The sequence below is a fragment of the Primulina tabacum genome, chromosome 14 (genome assembly GCF_025594145.1).
Source record: "Primulina tabacum isolate GXHZ01 chromosome 14, ASM2559414v2, whole genome shotgun sequence".
In the NCBI taxonomy this organism is placed as follows: Eukaryota; Viridiplantae; Streptophyta; class Magnoliopsida; order Lamiales; family Gesneriaceae; genus Primulina; species Primulina tabacum.
In genome coordinates, this window is record NC_134563.1 from 2,666,734 (window position 1) to 2,685,870 (window position 19,137).

Sequence of the window (19,137 nt, forward strand, 5' to 3'; positions counted from 1 at the left end):
AAGTGACCAAGAAAAAATGCCAGGACAAGCTCAAAGAACACTCAGGGAGTTAGCTAATCCTAATGTTATTCAACAATTATTATGCATTCAATTCCATACTACTGATGCTACTTTTGAATTAAAATCTGGCTTGATTCATTTATTGCCTACTTTTCGTGGTCTTGCAGGTGAAGATCCCCATAAACATCTAAAAGAGTTTCATATTGTTTGCACAGCCATGAAACCGCAAGGGATCACAGAGGAACAATTTCACTGCGAGCTTTTCCATTCTCTTTAGCCGACAAGGCTAAGGATTGGCTCTACAACTTGCCTTCTGGATCCATAACAACTTGGGACAATATGAAACAACAATTTGTGGAGAAGTTCTTCCCCGCTTCACGAGCAGCAAATATTAGAAAAGACATTTGTGGGATCAGACAGCTGAACGAGGAAACTTTGTACGAGTATTGGGAGAGATTCAAGAAGTTGTGTGCCAGTTGTCCACAACACCAGATTCCAGAACAGCTACTAGTTCAATATTTTTATGAGGGACTCTCGCTCTTTGATAGGAACATGATTGATGGTGCAAGTGGAGGTGCATTGGTTAATAAAATGCCTCAAGAGGCACGAGCTCTAATCTCCAACATGGCTGCCAATGCACAACAGTTTGGTACTAGGCAAGACAACCCTCCACGACAAGTCAATGAGGTAAGTGTTACTCCTATCGATCAAAAGTTAGATTCTTTGACATCTCTTCTGGAAAGGTTGGTTGCAGGACAGGTGCAACAAGTAAAAGCTTGTGGTGTATGTGCTATGGTGGGACATCCTACAGATATGTGTCCGTCACTACAAGAGGAACCCACGCAACAAGCCAATGCAATTGGTGGATTTCCTGGGCAGCCTCAACATAGATATGGCCCATATTCTAATAGCTACAATCCAGGATGGAGGGATCATCCAAATTTCAGCTATAAGAATCAAGGAGGCCAACAAGGATATCCACAGCAAAATTGGAACAATCAACACGCACCAGAACAAGCATCCAACTCAGGTATGTCTCTAGACGAAATTGTAAAGGCCTTAGCTGAAAACACTCAAAAATTTCAACAGAAAACGAGGCTTAACGATCATCCATAAATACCTCAATACAGTTCTCAATATACTCTGAAAAAATACTAAGCATGCACCTTTGAAACGTACCTGGAGCATTACAAAGTCCAAAAGGCATACGTTTATAGGCAAATGTTCCAAAGGGACATGTAAAGGTTGTCTTCTTCTGATCCTCCTGGGCAATGACTATCTGGTAATAACCTGAAAATCCATCAAGAAAACAAAAATAAGGTTTTCCAGCTAGTCTTTCCAATGTTTGAAATTTTCCAGGCTTCAGCTATCTCTCATTCCACCTCCAACTGTGCCTGCATGTGAAAACTGGCCATCTCATATGTCTCCTCTCAACAATATCAATTGAACATATAGAGTGGTTTTCATTTGGGTATTTCATAGCATCAAAAATACTAAATTTCACAATCTCCCCGTCGAATTCGACGGAAAGAGTACCCTCTTCCACATCAATCTTGGTTCTAGCAGTTTTCATGAAAGGTCTCCCCAATAGAATCGGAGCTGAAATCGCAGTGGAGTCTTCTTCCATTCGCAATATGTAGAAATCCGCAGAAAATATCAATTCTTTAACATGTACTAGAACATCCTCCACAACTCCTTCGGGATAAGCATTAGATCGGTCAGCTAATTGAATCACCACTCTAGTTTCTTTTAAAGGACCCAAATTCAGAGCACAATATATTGAATAAGGCATGACATTAATGGATGCACCTGTTGAAATTTTTGAGTGTTTTCAGCTAAGGCTAACGATCGAAATTTCAACAGAAAACGAGGCTTAACGATCTAAAGCAAAAAAATTGCTAAAAGCTCCTTTTATGTAGTGGTGTAATTGTACTGTGCCGAGTCCAATGTTCTTGAGACATAGTATATGACGTGACTCTTCTTATCAACTTTCTGGCCTATAACAGCCCACAACATAATTGCTCGCATCACACATGATTTCAAAGGGCAAATTCCAGTCAGGTGGTTGGATAATAGACGCTATGGTCAACATGTTTTTGAGCTTGTTAAAAACCTCCTTGCAATCTTCTCCAAACTCGAAAGTTTCATCTTTTTGGAGCAACTTGGACATCAGTAGAGCAATCTTTGAGAAATCCTTAATAAACCTGCGGTAGAAACCTGCACATCCAAGAAAACCTCGAACTCCCTTAACGTTAGTGGGGTAGGGTAAATTTGTGATTAAATCAACTTTTGCTTTATCAACCTCAATACCCCTAGAGGAAACCACATGTCCTAACACAATGCCTTCGGTCACCATAAAATGACACTTTTCATAATTCAAAACCAGATTGGTTTCCATGCACCTTTTCTAAATCTTGGACAAGTGACTCAAACAATTGTCAAATGAATCCCCATAGACCGTGAAATCATCCATAAATACCTCAATACAGTTCTCAATATACTCTGAAAAAATACTAAGCATGCACCTTTGAAACGTACCTGGAGCATTACAAAGTCCAAAAGGCATACGTTTATAGGCAAATGTTCCAAAGGGACATGTAAAGGTTGTCTTCTTCTGATCCTCCTGGGCAATGACTATCTGGTAATAACCTGAAAATCCATCAAGAAAACAAAAATAAGGTTTTCCAGCTAGTCTTTCCAATGTTTGATCAATAAAAGGCAAAGGAAAATGATCATTTCTAGTAGCTAAATTAAGCTTTCGAAAGTGAATAACCATATGCCAACCATTTTGCACTCTTGTCGGTACCAACTCATCATTTTGATTTCTTACCACAGTGATACCTGTTTTCTTTGGTACGACATGGATCGGACTTACTCATTTACTATCCGAAATAGGATCGATTATGCCTTCATCTAAAAGCTTGAGAATCTCTTTCATTACCACTTCTTTCATTACCACTGAGCACATGTCAGAATCAAACGAATCGCTATCAAATCAATGCTCGAGCTGGCACACCGGCCTCAATCAGGGATACTCGTATGATAGCGTCGACAAAGCGCCATCAAATCCCAAATCTCAATCAATCGTCGGGGCCACAAATGTCTATGTTTTAAGGGTCATGTAATACCAAACATAGCATTGTGTTCACAAACCCCAGAATCCAATCAAATCATATCAGGGTATCCAAGGATCATAGCTCAACGTGCATGTCACGTATCGATGTATGCATCAAACGATGTGTGTTAACAAAACATTTATTTTATACATCGATATTCAAATCACAATGTCATGTATGCCACATAAACGCAACAAATAAGGCATATAGACATGTATTCTCATTTCAATCGATCAAACCAATCCAACATATATCATATAATACAGATATCTGTCGTATGTTACCCGGTCGTAACATACCTCAATTCTTCGTTCCAGTTGATGTAGCTTGAAGATATCAGTATAATAATCTATCTACATCAATAAAATATTCATTCCAATCAATAACATGATCCAAAATCAATAATATAAGTTCCGAATATCTTTTGAAACTTTGAAAATTCATATCAAATCAAAATCATAACATAATTCAATTCCGACTTCGAATACGAGTTTCTTGTCGATTATTCTACCACATATAGGAATCTCGATTTCAAATACATGCTATTCCAGAACTTTCATATTTAGAGCTGCTGAAACTAGAAGAAATTTACCTCAAAAGGAAGCTCTCAACGCGAAGATTCCGAATCTATAATTTGTTTCGCGTTTGGACAACGTTTCGAAGTGATTTCGGACGATAGAAATCAATTTTCCAACTTTCCCTCGAAGTTTGCTGAAAAGAAATGACGAAGGAAAAGAAGAAAAGAAGTTATTCTTATCCCCACCGATCTCGCGCTCGGGCGGTAGAATTCTCGCGCCCGAGCGCGAGATGTTCTGCCCCCGAGTATCAATTGCACCGCACTCGGGCGGTCAAAAACTACCGCTCGGGCACGGAAAGTTCTGCCCGAGTAATAACATGTTCTACAATGGCGCTCGGGCGGTCATTTTCTACCGCTCGGGCACCACACGTTCTGTCCAAAATATTGATTTTGCATTGTATTGGCGTCCGGCTTCTCCACTCGAGTTTTTACAACTTCAATTCTGTTAATTAATCAATATCTTGTACGATATTTCATTATTAACAGTTATTTTCTCATTTTCCATTGTCATGATATACCTCATATACATAATCACATGACAATTTCATAAATTATCGATAATCAACATAGGATTTACGATAATATGATATACGGTCCTTACAAATATAATACTTATTTATTTTTTTGCACTTGTAACATTTGTGTTCAAGTGCTACGAATTCATTGAACGAGGCTAACTTACAAGTTTTTCTATTAACTTTAAGTGTTGTCTCTATATTATTATTATTATTATTAAATTTGAGACATCTTAATAATGGACTTTTTAAAATATCAACAATATTTTTCTAAAACTATAAAATTATTATATTTTAATCAATAAAAAACATTTTAAAAAATCTATTATAGTAAATTTGTGTATTCTTTATCACAGTCGTACCCATTTCCAAAATTTTTAAAACTATTAAAATATATTTTTAAATTTTTATCCAAACTTTTTAATTTCTTAAATGATTATAGCAGTCATAATATAAAAATATATTATAAAATATCAAAGTAAAAATAACAAAAAAATATCACATATGTGCAAATGATCACTATTATATATTATCTATATTATTATTTATATTATTAAGTGTGAGATCCTTAAAGTAACTAATTTTTGGTGTCATGTCTGTTTTAATAATTATATATATTAATAAAGCGTTAAAACTTTAATGTAAGTCACATATAGCTTAGTGGATAGAGCCTTTGTTTCATGAACTTTAAGTTGTAGGTTCTACTTTGCTCTTTTTTTATTAATTTTTTATTTCATATATCAAAATCACAGTGTAGTCCCTCACTATTTTTTATAATTAAATTTTGATCCTTATTTAAATATAAGCCAAATAAATTATAAAAAATATTATACAATTGCGTCGTTGCACTTGTTATTATTAAGTGTAGGTATAATATAGACAAATCCAATGATGCCATGGTTTTTGTTTTCCTTTTGATTTTTAAAATTCATTTTAAAATTATATTTTAGGCTCTCACTAATTTCCAAAATTATAATATGTACTCATTTAAATATAATCATTTAAAATTTTAATATGATCTTTTTAAAATCATGATATCATTCTTTTTAGAAAAAAACATCAAATTAATAATTTAAAAAAACTTATGCAAACACTCCTAATGCATTAGAATCACCAGTGTATTTGAAGTTACAGGATTAGAGAAGCAAAGCGACATCAAAGAATTGGGCAGGTAATATGAGCATATAACAACCTTCGGCTTCGCTATTCCTTAAACAGAAACGAAAAAATAGTAGAAAAAAGAATATTTAACAGTTGACTTGGGACTAAATTCCATTTTGAAATGACATCTACCCCATTTATTTTTGTTCACACTCCAAGAAAGATTATCGCGTGGTTTGATGTGAATGTGTGAGAGAGAGAGGCTGAAAAGTTGCCAATGTTTTGTGGGCCAGCATAATAATGACTCAAGACTCGACTTTTGGGATTTGCAGGCTTCCTAAACACGGCATGGAAGACTCCAACATCTGTCGTAAGTTTGAGGGTCTGTGAGTTTCTGTGTGAAAGAGAGAAGGGGAAAGACGATCCTTGCTCAAGAGTTTCTTTTGCCCTTTTCTTTGTAGGTTCGATTTGTCACTTTTGTTTGACTTTTCTCTTTATTGATATTGTGTTGACAGTGGTGTTCTTGCTCAAGTCTGCAATCTCTTTATTTTATTGTTGATCCGGGGAGGATTCGTATAGAGTTGGTGCTTGTTATTCTAGACTTGTACTGTTGCAGTTCTTGAAAAAGGTACGTTTTCTGGAGTTTGTTGTTCATCGAGAATTGATTCTTTTTTGGTTGCAGTTTGCTGGGATCTGTTTACCCTGAAAAGGATTGTTGCAATTTTGATGCAAATTAAGAAATTTCTCTTGCTGAATAAGTGTAGGTGCCAGCCATTATAAAGTTTGAATCTTTCTCTCTGTTTTTTTTTTTTGTTTGGTTTGCTGTTTTTGGTGAGACAAGGCTAATAAATTTGGTGGGATTGTTTAAATTTTGGTGTATCGAGTGACTAATGGTAAGTTTGTCTCCCTGATTCAGCCGGATCCATTTTCAAGAATTTTGCTTAAGCACTGTTGCTATTCTAACTCTAGTTTGCTGCAAAAATAATCTTTGGGTATGTGATGTTTTTATCATGTTGCTACCATATTAGGTCTATTTCAAGAATATGCCGAAGTGCTCGGTTTAGAGCTGCTTTAGCAAATTATGCAGTGGTTTGTGCTGAATTTACTCGGTTGCTGTTACATCCTATTGCAATTCTTTTCTCGTCTCTGTGTTGCTACATAACGTGGAAGCTCTGTAATTTTGTGAGAAGTTTAGTTTTCCTGATTCATGCCTATTTTCTTTCACTTTGACTGGAATGTCTGAATCAATGTCTCTCCAGTTAAACCGTTTTAGTTTATATAATACCATTTTGTTTAAAGAGTTCGTTTAATGGTAGTATACTAATAGTAGGAATCAAACGAATTTGAATCAAACTTGTATGATCGAAAATTCTGAATCCGTTTGGAAAAGGATGAAAAACAAGACTGGAGCCCAATTGGCGCCTATAGCCTCGGCCGCCTAGGCGGTTGAACATTTTTAAGCATTTTTTCATATGTAATCATGCAATATAGTTACAAATAGTCATATTTTTTTGTGTAAGATGTGTAATTAAATAATGTTTAAGCACAAAGAAGCTTCATACAATATAATATTATGTAGACAAGATGCAAATAAATGTATAAATACTAACAAGGTAACTAATAAAAATTCATTAACAAAAATTCATCCTCATATTAATACTAACAAAGTAATTTGATTAGTTTTACCAAAAAGTATGTTAAATATACAATAACTAACCTAAAGGCTTGCTGGCGGCTGGAGGCGGCGGGCGGGCGGTTGAGGCGTGTGGTGACTGGTGGGCCTAGTGGTTGATGCTGAGAAGTGAAAACACTTGAAGTTGGAACCGAAAATAAAAACAATGGTTTGTGTTTTTATGACTAGGTTTTTTAAAATTTGTTAACTTTTGACTGAGTTTTTAAAATTAATTGACTTTGACTGGTATTTTAAAATAATTGACCGCTTCAACCGCCTCGACTGCCGGATGGGTTAGGGCCGCCTACATAGGCCTCCTGATGCAAAACCGCCTACTGCCTAGGCAAGCGACCGCCTCGATCACCATTTAGAACACTGGCTTGATGTTGGATTTTCGCAAGCTTGAGATGTTGAATACTTTCGCGAGAAAATGAGCTATTTCTCTCATATGCCATGTCTTAAATGGCCTTTTTGTGAACTTGGGATTGGTAGTTCCTGTTTGATATGGAGAGCTTTTCATTATAATATGTTGGGTGCAATAATTATCCTTGCTGGATGAGCAATCAAACCATGGTGTTTGAACTGTTGTACGAAATAAAAGATTTGAGTTGCACTATTATCACTAGTTGTAGCTTTTGGTAAAGCGGCAAGCGTTCGGTCCTACAATTGGTATCAGAGCCAAGGTCACAGACTCGATCCTCATTAGTGCAATTATTGGGAGAGAGATCGTTGGGTGCAATAATTGTCCCTGCTGGAAGAGCGATCGAACCGTGATGTTTGAGCTGTTGTGTGATTTAAAATATTTGAGTTACATCATTATCACTAGCTATAGTTTTTGGTAAAACGGCAAGCGCTCGGTCCTACATAATATTTATTCGTAAACTCATGACCACATTAATTTTATTTTTAGAACTGAACCACCAAATATGAAATTCACAAATAACATAAAAATATTCTCAAAACTTTGATGATTCTCTAGTTGTGCAGTCCACTTCCCTGCATTAAGTTTGTAGTAGTAAACATAACTGTAGATAGTCATGAAAAAATCCATAATATTATTAAATATTTTATCTTAAAATATTTTTTAAATATTTAGAAAAGCTCTTGGCTCATGAGCTTTTGAATGCCGTGATTTGGGTCCCAAGTTCAGCCTATCAAGAAGCTCGGGAGCTTGAGTTTGAGCTTGAGCTTCAATTAGGTTAATGTTGGCTCAACAAGCTCATTAGCCGGTTAGTGGACTCTTTGATATTCTTTTCTGTATATGAAGATTGTTTTTGGCCATTTAATACAATCTCAGAATACCATGTAAACTTTCTTTGGTGCTAGCTAATTGCCAAAAAAATTCCAAGACTTGGTTGCTGCGTGCTTGATAGAGAGCGGGTTAAGTTGATTATAGAATCATGTTCTTGTTAAGCATTGCTCTTGAGTTATGAACTTGAGAAGCAAATGTAACTTGTTATGCAAAAGTTGATGTTCTATTTGTATCTTCTTGAGGATATGGACGTATAATCATACCCTTGTTCCACATTTTTTTCGGCATACCATCGTCTCACAAGGATGACTTGGATGGGGTTTTGCATATTAATTTAGTTATTTGTGCAGGAAGTTTGTGTTTTGAGGACTATCACGGTTCATTGGATTGAAGTATAAAAAAATGACTCCTCCATCGAGCATGAAAATTCGACTGGTACGATGTCCTAGATGTCGACAAGTTCTGGCAGAGTTGCCTGATATTTCTTTGTATCGATGTGGCGGATGTGGAACCACTCTCCAAGGTAATATTAATCTTTTGAATTTATTCTGTTAGTATGAAGAATGATTCTCTGCGGTATTATTTACTCATATATTCTTTTCACAATCTATTATCGTACAGCTAAACATAGGAAAATGGAGTCAAATCGTGCAACAAATTCAGTTGCAACGATTCAGCGGGATAGTTTTGAAAAAGAGGAGGAAGCCAGAAGCTCTAATCTTGATTTTCCTAGTCCGACCAAGGAAGTATCTTCACCAGACAAAGATGATGTAGTATTTGAAGATGAAGGAGTGGAAAGCAGTAGTGAACAGTCTGAGTACAGGAGTGCCTACAACGGACTTTGTAGTTCTCCCGAGTTTAGTTGCGACACGGGAGAATGTTCTCTTCGCTACGACTCTGAAATACATGACAACAAATTACACGATTCAGATGAGGATTCAAGTGAAGGTGGGAACTTTTCTGGTGAAATTCCAATCTCAATGGAGGCTTGTGAACGGGTGAAAGAGCATGACAACATTTATTTGGATCGCTCCATAGAAGTTGATAAATTTGATGTTGAACAATCTCTCAAAGTGTGGCAAGGAGGGGAGAAAATCGTGGATGAAGTTCGAATTTTTTATGGGCGTGAAGATCAGGATAGTCTATTGCAACATGCTGATACTGAACATAGAGAAGAGATATATGCTAATTATGCTAACGAAGCCACAAGCTCGAACCATGATTTAACTAGTCCACCTAAGGAAGAGTCTTCCTCGGATAAAGACTGCAGAAATGTCTCCGATGGTCTTTTGAGCATGCCTGATGCTGACCGTTGTCAGAATGAAGATTCACCAGTGGAAGAATCCGTAATTCATAACAAAATAAAATGTTGTTTGGGCCTCGGTTCCAAGAGATATGTCAGAGAATTACACGACTCAGATGGGGAATCGAGTCCAGGTGGAAACTTTTCTGGGGAAATTCCTAGTTCCAGTGAGTTGGTTTATCAGGGGATCGATGAGTTGGCCCCAGAAGCTAAACGAGCAGGAAAAGATGATATGATGTATTTTGATCAAACCACACATAATGATCAATGTGACGATGTAGAATTTCCTGACCATGAAGATCTGGAGAATGGATGGCCACCTGTCAGTGCCCAACATAGGGAAGGGATATGCAATTATAATGTTAATCTAGAAAACAATGATGTTTCACTGGAGGAAGCCAGAAGCTCGAAACATGGTTTAGGTTGTGAACTTAAGGAAGATGATAAAGACAATACAAGATATCATGACGAACGTGTGGAAAGCAGTACTGAACTGTCCGAGGATAGAAGCATCTCCGATGACCTCTTGAGCTCGCCTGAAGTTAAATTTTTTGAGAATAAGGATACAGATGAATCCTTAAATCATGATAATAGCGAAGATTTGAAAAGGTCCAATACTGGATTACTCGATCTAGGTGAAGATGAGGAGAGTCTTTTGGATGGACTCAAGAAAGTAGGTCGATTTGAAGGTGGAGAATCCATTGGAGTGTGCCAAAAAAGTGACAAAATGGTGCACAATGTCCAGAACATTTCTGAGCATGAAGCTCAAGCTCAGGAGAATGGATTGTCAGCTATTAGTATTGAACATAGAGAAGGCATCACCAATAACCATGTTCATCTGGAACATGATGATGTCTCAAAAGAGGTTGCTGGGATTAACGAGCATGGTGAAGGGATCAACAATAACCATGTTCATCTTGAAAGCGATGATGTTTCAAAAGTGGCTGCTAGAGACCATGCTCATCTTGAAAACGATGATGTTTCAGGAGAGGTGGCTGGAAGCTTGAATCATGATTTAACCAGTCCACCTAAGAAAGAATTGTCATTGGATAAAGCCGACATTCGATTTCAAGATGGAACATGTGGAAAGCAGGATGGAATTTTCTGTGGTCAGATCAACTGCTGTCAGAATGAAGATCCACTAATGGAAGAATCCTCGAACAAAGACCGAGATAGAAATTCTTTGAACCCAGATTTCAAAAAGCATGACAACGGGTTGCATGAGTTAGATGGCGAATTGACCGGAGGTAGAAATATGTCTGCTGAAATTTGTAGTTCAACTGAATTAGTGTATCATGAGACTGAAGAATTGATTCCAGAAGTGACTGAACTCGCAGAAGAATGCAACAAAAGTAATTTGGATCAACCCGCCAAAGTAGAACCAGTTCAAGGCGAAAAATCTTTGCAGGTGTGTCCAGAAGGTGACAATATCCTTCACGAAGTTCAGAATTTTTCTGGGCATGAAGGAACAAGGCGTGCTGGAGTAGGTTCTTCTGCTGCTGAAATTGTTTCTCACGAAGATGGCAATGCATCACCCGTAGATGATGGCTTTGAGGGTATTCCTACATTTAATAGGGCAAACACCAATAATCTAAGTGTTGGTGATACTGTTGTTGCTTCTCAGGTTGTCTCAATGGAGACGCCATCCAATCTAACTTCTCTTGATGGCAAACATGGGGACCGTTCTCCAAGAAAAGGCTCCCGAAACTTTGGAAGTGCCAGCTCTGTGGAATTATTGGGAGATTCACTTCTCTCCGAAACTAGCCCTGAGCACAGAGTTAAACCTAAAGACACCACTAGTCCTGTAACAACCAGAGGTTATTATGCTTACGACGGTAGTGAATCTTCCAATGATGAAACCGATGGCCAGATCCCAGTATACGTTCCACATTCCTCCAGGAGAAAGGGCAAGGAAGTAGACTACAGCAGCACCACACTGAAAAGGGAAGGATTTGCGGCAAAGAATATGATGATGAGCAGTGAATCAGAGATGGAATACTGGGAACCAAGTCCATCAAACCAACATCATGTCATCACAGGCAGCCATGGAAATTCAGTTGAGTTCGCTGAAACCAAAAGTCGTATTCTCGCCAGTGGAAATACAATGAGATTGAATGACGGAGGAGGTTCATCACTGTTTCCATTGACTTCGAGAAATCTCCATGCCAACCAAAGATTGAGAGGCCCTTCAGTTTATAGGAACAATTTGCCGCCACTCCATCCAGGTTTTCATTCACCAGTTAAGACTTCTTACTCAGAACCTGATAAAATGGACTTGTTAAGAACAGTGTGTGAGCTGAAAGATCAGCTCAACAGGATACAGTTTCCCAAAATTTCAAGAGACGGAAGTTTTCCTGCCGAAGTCAGGAGGGAAACGTTTTCCCCATCACCCTTCTACTATGACCACTTAATACAAGGAAGAGAGAGATATGTGGATTTGAATCACCATGGAAATTATCAATGGTATGATCAGGGAAAAGGTCGGGTCGAACAATCAAATGTCTCAACACTTGCTCTTTCTGGGGAAGCTGCATATTACCGGCACCAAGTTAACTGCTCTTGTTTGCATTGCCGCACTCGAGACAGGCACTCCTCAGCACCGTTGCTTCCACATTCTTCACACTATAATGATCGCTCTGTGGCTCCTATTGGTCATAACTCCCATAATATTTCTAGTCCTTTGAGTTCCCAGAATTGCTCCGGCTATGAATGCTTGGTAACGGGCCTTGAAACAATGTCCGATAATCAGAGTCGTATTAGCAACGAATTGAGGAGGTTTTATTTGAGGGACAAATATCATGCTTCAAAGAGACATCTCCGTCCTGTCACCGGTGGATCCCCATTCGTTACATGTTATCATTGTTCAGAAACTTTGCAACTACCTGCAGACTTTCTAGTCTTCAGGAAAAGATATCATCAGCTCCGCTGCAATGCTTGTTCGAAGGTTTTGAAATTTTCACTTGTAGGAGGAAAGAATATAGTTCCATATCTTAGTCACGGTCTTGAAGCAGGTAATTCAAGTGATGTCACCAATGAGAGAAGTCTTATAGCGATGCCACATTCGAATTTATGCCAACATGGTGAACCTGTTTCATGTTCTGATGACCATGGGCGATCTTTCTGTAGAAGTTGCTCGACTGAAGGTGAGGCCTCAGTTTTCGTACCTTCCTCTGGCTTAGTCAAGAGAAATAGGTACAATAGGAAGATATCATCTGTGAGTTCTTACGAATCCATGGAAGATAGAAAAATGAAGTCCGCCATGAAGAATTCCATAGAAAAGATGAATAAGAACCCGGTAGAAACGTTCGAATCAGTTGGGACTTCCTCAAAGCAGCCAAAGTTTGTGAAACCATCCTCAGAAATCGAAGAGCTTCCACCATCACCGAATTCCCCTCTTCACCGGCTAATGGGATATTCATCAATAAGCCAAGTATTGAACAAAGGACCTGAAATGAATAGGCAAAGGTAACGTTCTTGTTCATTTCGAAAAACAACTCTTATTTTCTGGGATTTCTTGCTTCGGATATGGTAGATTCGATGCAAAGTACCACGTGAAGTACACTTGATATAGCATATAATTTGTCAGACATTTGCCATTAAGGTTTGAATACCATAGGATATAGACACAAGTGGTCATTTGAAGTCGCAAAGTGCAATCTTGTTCATTCAAGCAGTCTCTTCCATCTTTTTGTCTTCACAGGGTTTTATGCAGTTGATATACGAGTTCGTGAATTCCTATTATACATAGTGAATAAGTTTGAGCTTGATTATTGTTGTATTGTCTATAAACAAGTCCTTTTTTATATAAATATAATATTTGGTGTTAACAGATTATTATTATTATAAAAGACTTGGTGAGATATAGATCAACATTGAGTTACACTATACCATTGGAGTTTGAAATATATTTATTTATTTTATTACTATGGATCATGTTTTCTTAAACCAGTGTTTAAAATAAGCATGGAAAAGTGTGATTTTTTGGCTAAAAAAATTCATGTAAATCACCATGTTAATAGTCAGTTCACAAGACGTGGGGTGAATTCCATTGGCACACCTCATCCCATGACAATCAGTAGGTGTATCGGATCACTCGTGTACAACATCGGCTACAATATTATACTATAAAATAGCAAATCCACCGCCTCTCCTCAATATATAATAATCATGTAAGCCACATCTCACGCAAAAGAGAAAAAAGAGCTTCAAGAAAATGCGGAGGCATCTACTCCCACCACGTGGACCTCGATCTACACCTGACACGTGGCAAGAACCCATCTCATCCCCTAACCACCCCCCTCTTAGCCTTATATTAATGGCATGGGAATCCTTGGGAACTCAGAACTAAAGCAACAATGGAGGCCACAATAAGTTACCAATCCATAATCAGATTTCTCCACCCTATATCATCCATCCCACCAACGAAATCCCACCAAATCTGTCCGAAACAAAGGATTCCAGGAAATGGGCAGCTTGTGTCAAGAATGAGATGTGGTAAAGGTGGATCAGTGCCGGAACTGGACAAGAAACTGGAAGAGGAGTTGAGTGGAATGAAGATATTGAGTGAGAACTGCAAGGAAATTGGTGGGATTGTGGAGTTGGTGGAGTGCTTGGAAAGGGAGGCCATCATGGGGGAGGATAAGGGGAGAGAGGCCAGTGATTATCATAGAAGGGCACATATTTTTGACCAGAGTTCCAGGGTTTTCCAGGCTCTTAAGGAGAGAAGAAGCTCCTTTGATTAGGTTTCTTTTCAATGTTTCTGTTTCCTCTTCTTTTGGTGCTTCTCAATTCTGGTAAATATTTCAAGATTGATGTATATATTTTATAAAATATCCCTCATATAAAGATGAAATTTTTGTCGTTTTGCAATGTAATCATTCATAGTGACGATATTGTGACAGTGTGCGTCATGGTTTCAATCTCCCATCAGAGATTGTTGCTCTCAACGATCCTTTCATAATAAATGTACCAATTTCTATTTTTTTACAATCAAAATCTAGGGGTGGGGAAGCTTCGAATAGATAAGAAGACAGTTCGAATTCGAGCCGCTGACGGGAAATCCCGGATGAGACCAGTTGAGCTAAGCTCCGGTGTCTAGTGCACCAATTATCCCCTCAGAAGAATCGTGTGTGAATAATTTAGTTATACGAATGGTAGGATTTTATTTTCATGTTTTATAGAAAGGAGAGTATAATCCCTCTTCAAAGATAAATAATATATCAATGGAAGCATTGAAATATCAATCACATGAGTGGTAACTAAACCAAACTTGGAAGACATGTCGATGTAATTTACCCTCGAATCTAAAGAAACAGAATAACATTTTGTTCTTACACTGGGAGCCTTACTTCATTTTTTGGGATCAAAGGAATCTTACTAGTAAATCATATGGAAGGATTTGAAAGTCCCTAAATTAAAGAGTGAGAAATGAGGATCATTAATGGAAAACTGATCGTGAAATTGTATCTTGGCTTCATCATGCTGAGCCTGGCATCTGCTCAGTAAGTCTATCTTCCATTACACCGATTATGGTAGGTTTACGGCCTTTATCCGGACCACCAATGACGCCCCATCTCTCAAATTGATTCTGTCTAGCTCTGGCCCTCTCTTTCTCTTCTTTGGATTTCGAAGAGTAGCAATATGGGCAAGTGACTCCATACTCCCATTCTGGCGTTTCCATATCGGCGTCACTCACGGGTTGTTTGCATCCATAGCAAAGTTTGTAAGTCCCCTGAGTAAGGCCATGCTCGACCGAGACTCGTTTATCAAACACGAAGCACTCGCCCTCCCAAAGGCTCTCTGCCTTGGGAACTTCCTCAAGGTATTTCAGGATCCCACCTTGAAGATGATAAACCTAGCGAAACAGGGCAAGATGTCAGTGATTTTATAGTTACCATATGAAATTGACTATTTTAGTAACATGGATTCATTATTTTCGCCAAACGAGGACAGTTACTAATTAGTTGTCTGCAAGAGTTCATTGTGTAGAATTTTGCGTGCTCAGGAATATGGAGGAAAAAAGTTCCATCTCTCAAATGGTTACTTCACAAGATTTGATTGTTGTTTAGAGACAAAAGTGTACCTCTTTAAAGCCTTTGCCTAGGAGAAAACTAGAAGCTTTCTCACACCGTATTCCACCTGTGCAGTACATTGCTACTCGGGGCATATTCTTTTCCATTTCATTAATTTGTTCATACATGGTGTTGTCTGAAGCAGTGGGCTCTATCTGGTTCTTGGGTTTGTTCGACTTGAATCGTTTCTCCACCCACTCTGGAAATTCCCGGAATGCTGTTGTACAAGGATCAACTGCCTGTTTAAACTTCCCAATTCTAGTTTCATAATCGTTGCGAACATCTATCACCACCTAATTCATGCAAATTAAAGTCAAAACATATAATACGAGGATAACATTCGCAAAGTCCAGATTATGGTATTTCATTGAACCTTAGGGATGATGACGAGGCACAAGGAAATCAAGAAAATATCATACAGAAATAATACTAATGATCTATAAATCATGAGCTTTGTAAGGATCTCATGATATGACAAGATTCAAGAGTAATGCTTGTGGACGATTTTTGGATCATGGTTTAGATACTGCCATCATAGCATTGTATAACCATTTATGTTTTTTAGATCTAGGATTTTCAAGAAAGTGTCAGCGAAAAGTCGATAAAAAATAGTTTCTCATTTTTCTTCCAGACAACATAGGCATCAATTGTTATTGTAAATTAAATAAAGAAAATAATAGAAGGGCGGCAACTAGATGATACTACAAACAGATTTGCACAAGCATCTCCTTGATGTCTGCCTTCAAACCAAGCTACTTACAGTATCAGGATCACTGATCAAGTTGTTCCACTCTCTGGGGCTTACGTACTCCCCAACTCTTTCCATCGGTGATACAGAAGGCATTCCAAGTGTAACTATCTGCAAATGATGTCCCAAATATTTAAGCAACTACAACCAGTCACACAGAAAAGCGCAACTCATAGCTAGGATACTAAACGTCTAAACCTACTTCCTGTTTCAATTTGACCCTCACATGGTCCCATCGGAAGGGAGCATCTTCTCCAGCGGCAAGAGGAGAACTGCTCATATGTCCATGGTGAATAGCTTCTTCCTCGGGACTTACAGGTGACTCGATGCACCGAAGACCCTTTAAACGGTCATCTGTTTGGATAAAAGCGAGCACTTCATCCACGGAATTACGGATTCCACATATACTACCATTGATTCCTTCTGGTGCCAAAATAATACCTCCTGAAACACGCTGAGGTTATCAGCTTTAGTGAGGATGAATGATATGGGATAAACTTTGTCTGAATATACAAATAGATTGAAGATAAACAGAAACATGAAACACCGAAAGAGAGGATAGGGGAAGAAACCAAGTGCATATAAGAAATGGAAACAAGTGAAGAGAGAGACTGTGAGAGTATAATCATCAATTCAATTAATCAAATTTTGACAACTCAAATGAACAGAAACAGCAATCATGTGAAGAGAGGATAGGGGAAGAAACCAAGTGCGTGTAAGAAATGGAAACAGCAAGTGGAGAGTGAGACCGTGAGAGTGTAATCATCAATCCAATTCATCAAATTTTGACTACTCAAATGAACAGAAACAGTAATCATGTGATGTTTATGGTGACTTGCATTCGACTACTCTTTATCACATTGGATAAAACGTGACTATATGGCAGAAATACAGCCAACAATTCCACCATTCAGGTAGATGCAGCTCAAAAGTTAAAACCTCTACGAATCATGTTCAAACCTTCGCCACAAATTTCTAAATGAACATGTTCAAGGCCCTTTAGACATTAGTTTCTCATTTCTAAAATGCTTCAGGACACAAACACAACGCTACCACATAAAAATTATATAAAAAAATCCATACAGAAACCATATGAACCATCAAGAGGGCATCAATCAGTTTAATTTGCCGAGAACAAAACAAGCGCCAACACAAAGCTTTATCGTCATGCTTGAAAAAGGGCAAGAACTTTTCCAACAGAATGCAAGAAGCTACTGAACAGTATCAGTTCAAGATTCAAGAAAAACACCGCAAAGAACTAAAATGGTACAAAATCACATTCAGAACAAGGAAAATGCAAAATCCCACAAACCAAAATCCTCCCAAACGAAATATACAGTTGTATTAAATTACTTAAGATAAAGAAACAGAAATTACCAGGCGCTCACACAGCTCCTTCAATGGCATCCGTAAATTAGCATGGTCCGGAAAAACAGCGAACTTGTAAAACGACACCACCACCAACGGGCACTCCACACTTTCACCAACGCATTCACTTTCAGCAACAGGGATCGGATTCTCACCTGGAGCTGAAGAGAAGCATTCAGAGTGAGTGAGCCTCCGAGAATTGAAAAGGGAGTTGGTAGAATCTTCGGTTATGGGAAAATTAGTGGATTTTGAGGTGATTTCCGAAGTGGATTTGGCCATTGGGATCGAAAAGTTAGGCTTTAGAGAGCGGATTGAAGTAGGAGAAGGTGTCATTCTCAGCGCCGCCGTGGCTGAAGAGGTGGTTCGGTGGAAAAGGAGAGGGTGGGATTGCAAAGAAAAGCGGAGCAATGGAACCATGGCCGTTTACTCCATTTGCGCCCTCTGACTCGATCCAATAAAACATTTTTTTTAACTAAGAAAATGAATTTTTTTAATAAATAAATAATTTATTATATTTATGTTTTATTTTATTTGTGACCAACCCTTTTACTTAGTTTTTAGCTCTGTTTAGATGGTTTTTTTGTCTTTTTTACGTAAATATCTGATTATTATTGTTTATTTACGTCTTTTTCTAAAAAAAATTCTTTATCAGATTTAAATTCGAAATCAATGACATATTTATCGTATTTATACGATACAAATTGATCGTAAAATATATCAAATAATATTTTTAAAAAGTTAAAAAAATTATATATTTTAAATTAGACGACTGCTTAAGTGGATTTTGACCTGCTTAGACGTTTAGACGGTCAATTTTTTAATTACATTATGAGACATCTAAACTAGTCAAAATAAATTGATTTTGTGATGTTAGTATGTCGCGTCATAGAAATTAGGCAAGCTGGGTTGGGAAAAGGGTTAAGCTCCTACAGGCCGTAGTTTAGGACGGGTCGGGTCGGCCTGCCATAATATGATTTTATTTTTAAATTTTTTTTAATAAAATTGTATTTTAATTTTTTAGATATATATTTTAAAGTTATATTTGACTTTTTTGGATAGAATTTTAATGATAATTAATTTTTTCATATTTTATTTAACTAATTAATTTTATTAATTATTAATTTTTCATAGTATTGTTTTTAAATTTTTGTTTAAATTATTTGACTAAAATTTATTTTCTACTTTCTTAGCAATTCCAAACTTTTTAGAATTTTTTAAATTTTAAAAATAAATGTTTTCGATTATTTTTTAATAAAAAAATTAGACGGATTGAGTTGGATTGACCATTTGGATGTCCGCCAAAATGAATTGTCGGCCCGCTCAGTCAACCCGTTTTGACACCCCTAAAGATATCGGCTTTTTAAAAATCGAAGAGGTAGGCAACCGCTTAGCGGTTAAGCGACGCTTTTTAGAA

General features: G+C 37.6%; 2 protein-coding genes across 4 annotated transcripts; one reads left to right on the forward strand and one right to left on the reverse strand.

The window, feature by feature from the left end:
- The first annotated feature begins 5,521 nt into the window (after nt 1–5,521).
- On the forward strand, nt 5,522–13,301 carry LOC142523610 (uncharacterized). Of its 3 annotated transcripts, none has more exons than XM_075627308.1 (4): nt 5,522–5,679; nt 5,825–5,937; nt 8,584–8,756; nt 8,855–13,301. In XM_075627308.1, the coding sequence occupies exons 3-4, from the start codon at nt 8,636–8,638 to the stop codon at nt 13,003–13,005; spliced, it is 4,272 nt and encodes a 1,423-aa protein (XP_075483423.1). In that variant the 5' UTR covers nt 5,522–5,679; nt 5,825–5,937; nt 8,584–8,635; the 3' UTR covers nt 13,006–13,301. The 3 variants fall into 3 exon arrangements, with proteins under 3 accessions (XP_075483423.1, XP_075483424.1, XP_075483425.1); XM_075627309.1 differs by lacking the exon at nt 5,825–5,937 and adding an exon at nt 5,992–6,090 and having other exon boundaries at nt 5,523–5,770; XM_075627310.1 differs by lacking the exon at nt 5,825–5,937 and having other exon boundaries at nt 5,523–5,770.
- Nucleotides 13,302–14,815: 1,514 nt separating this feature from the next.
- LOC142523611 (rhodanese-like domain-containing protein 7) lies at nt 14,816–18,160 on the reverse strand. Its single transcript, XM_075627311.1, has 5 exons — nt 17,733–18,160; nt 16,558–16,809; nt 16,368–16,466; nt 15,619–15,900; nt 14,816–15,390 (listed from the first exon to the last, which is right to left on the reverse strand). Exons 1-5 carry the CDS (start codon nt 18,138–18,140, stop codon nt 15,013–15,015), a joined length of 1,419 nt encoding a protein of 472 aa, XP_075483426.1. The 5' UTR covers nt 18,141–18,160; the 3' UTR covers nt 14,816–15,012.
- Between the last annotated feature and the right edge of the window lie 977 nt (nt 18,161–19,137).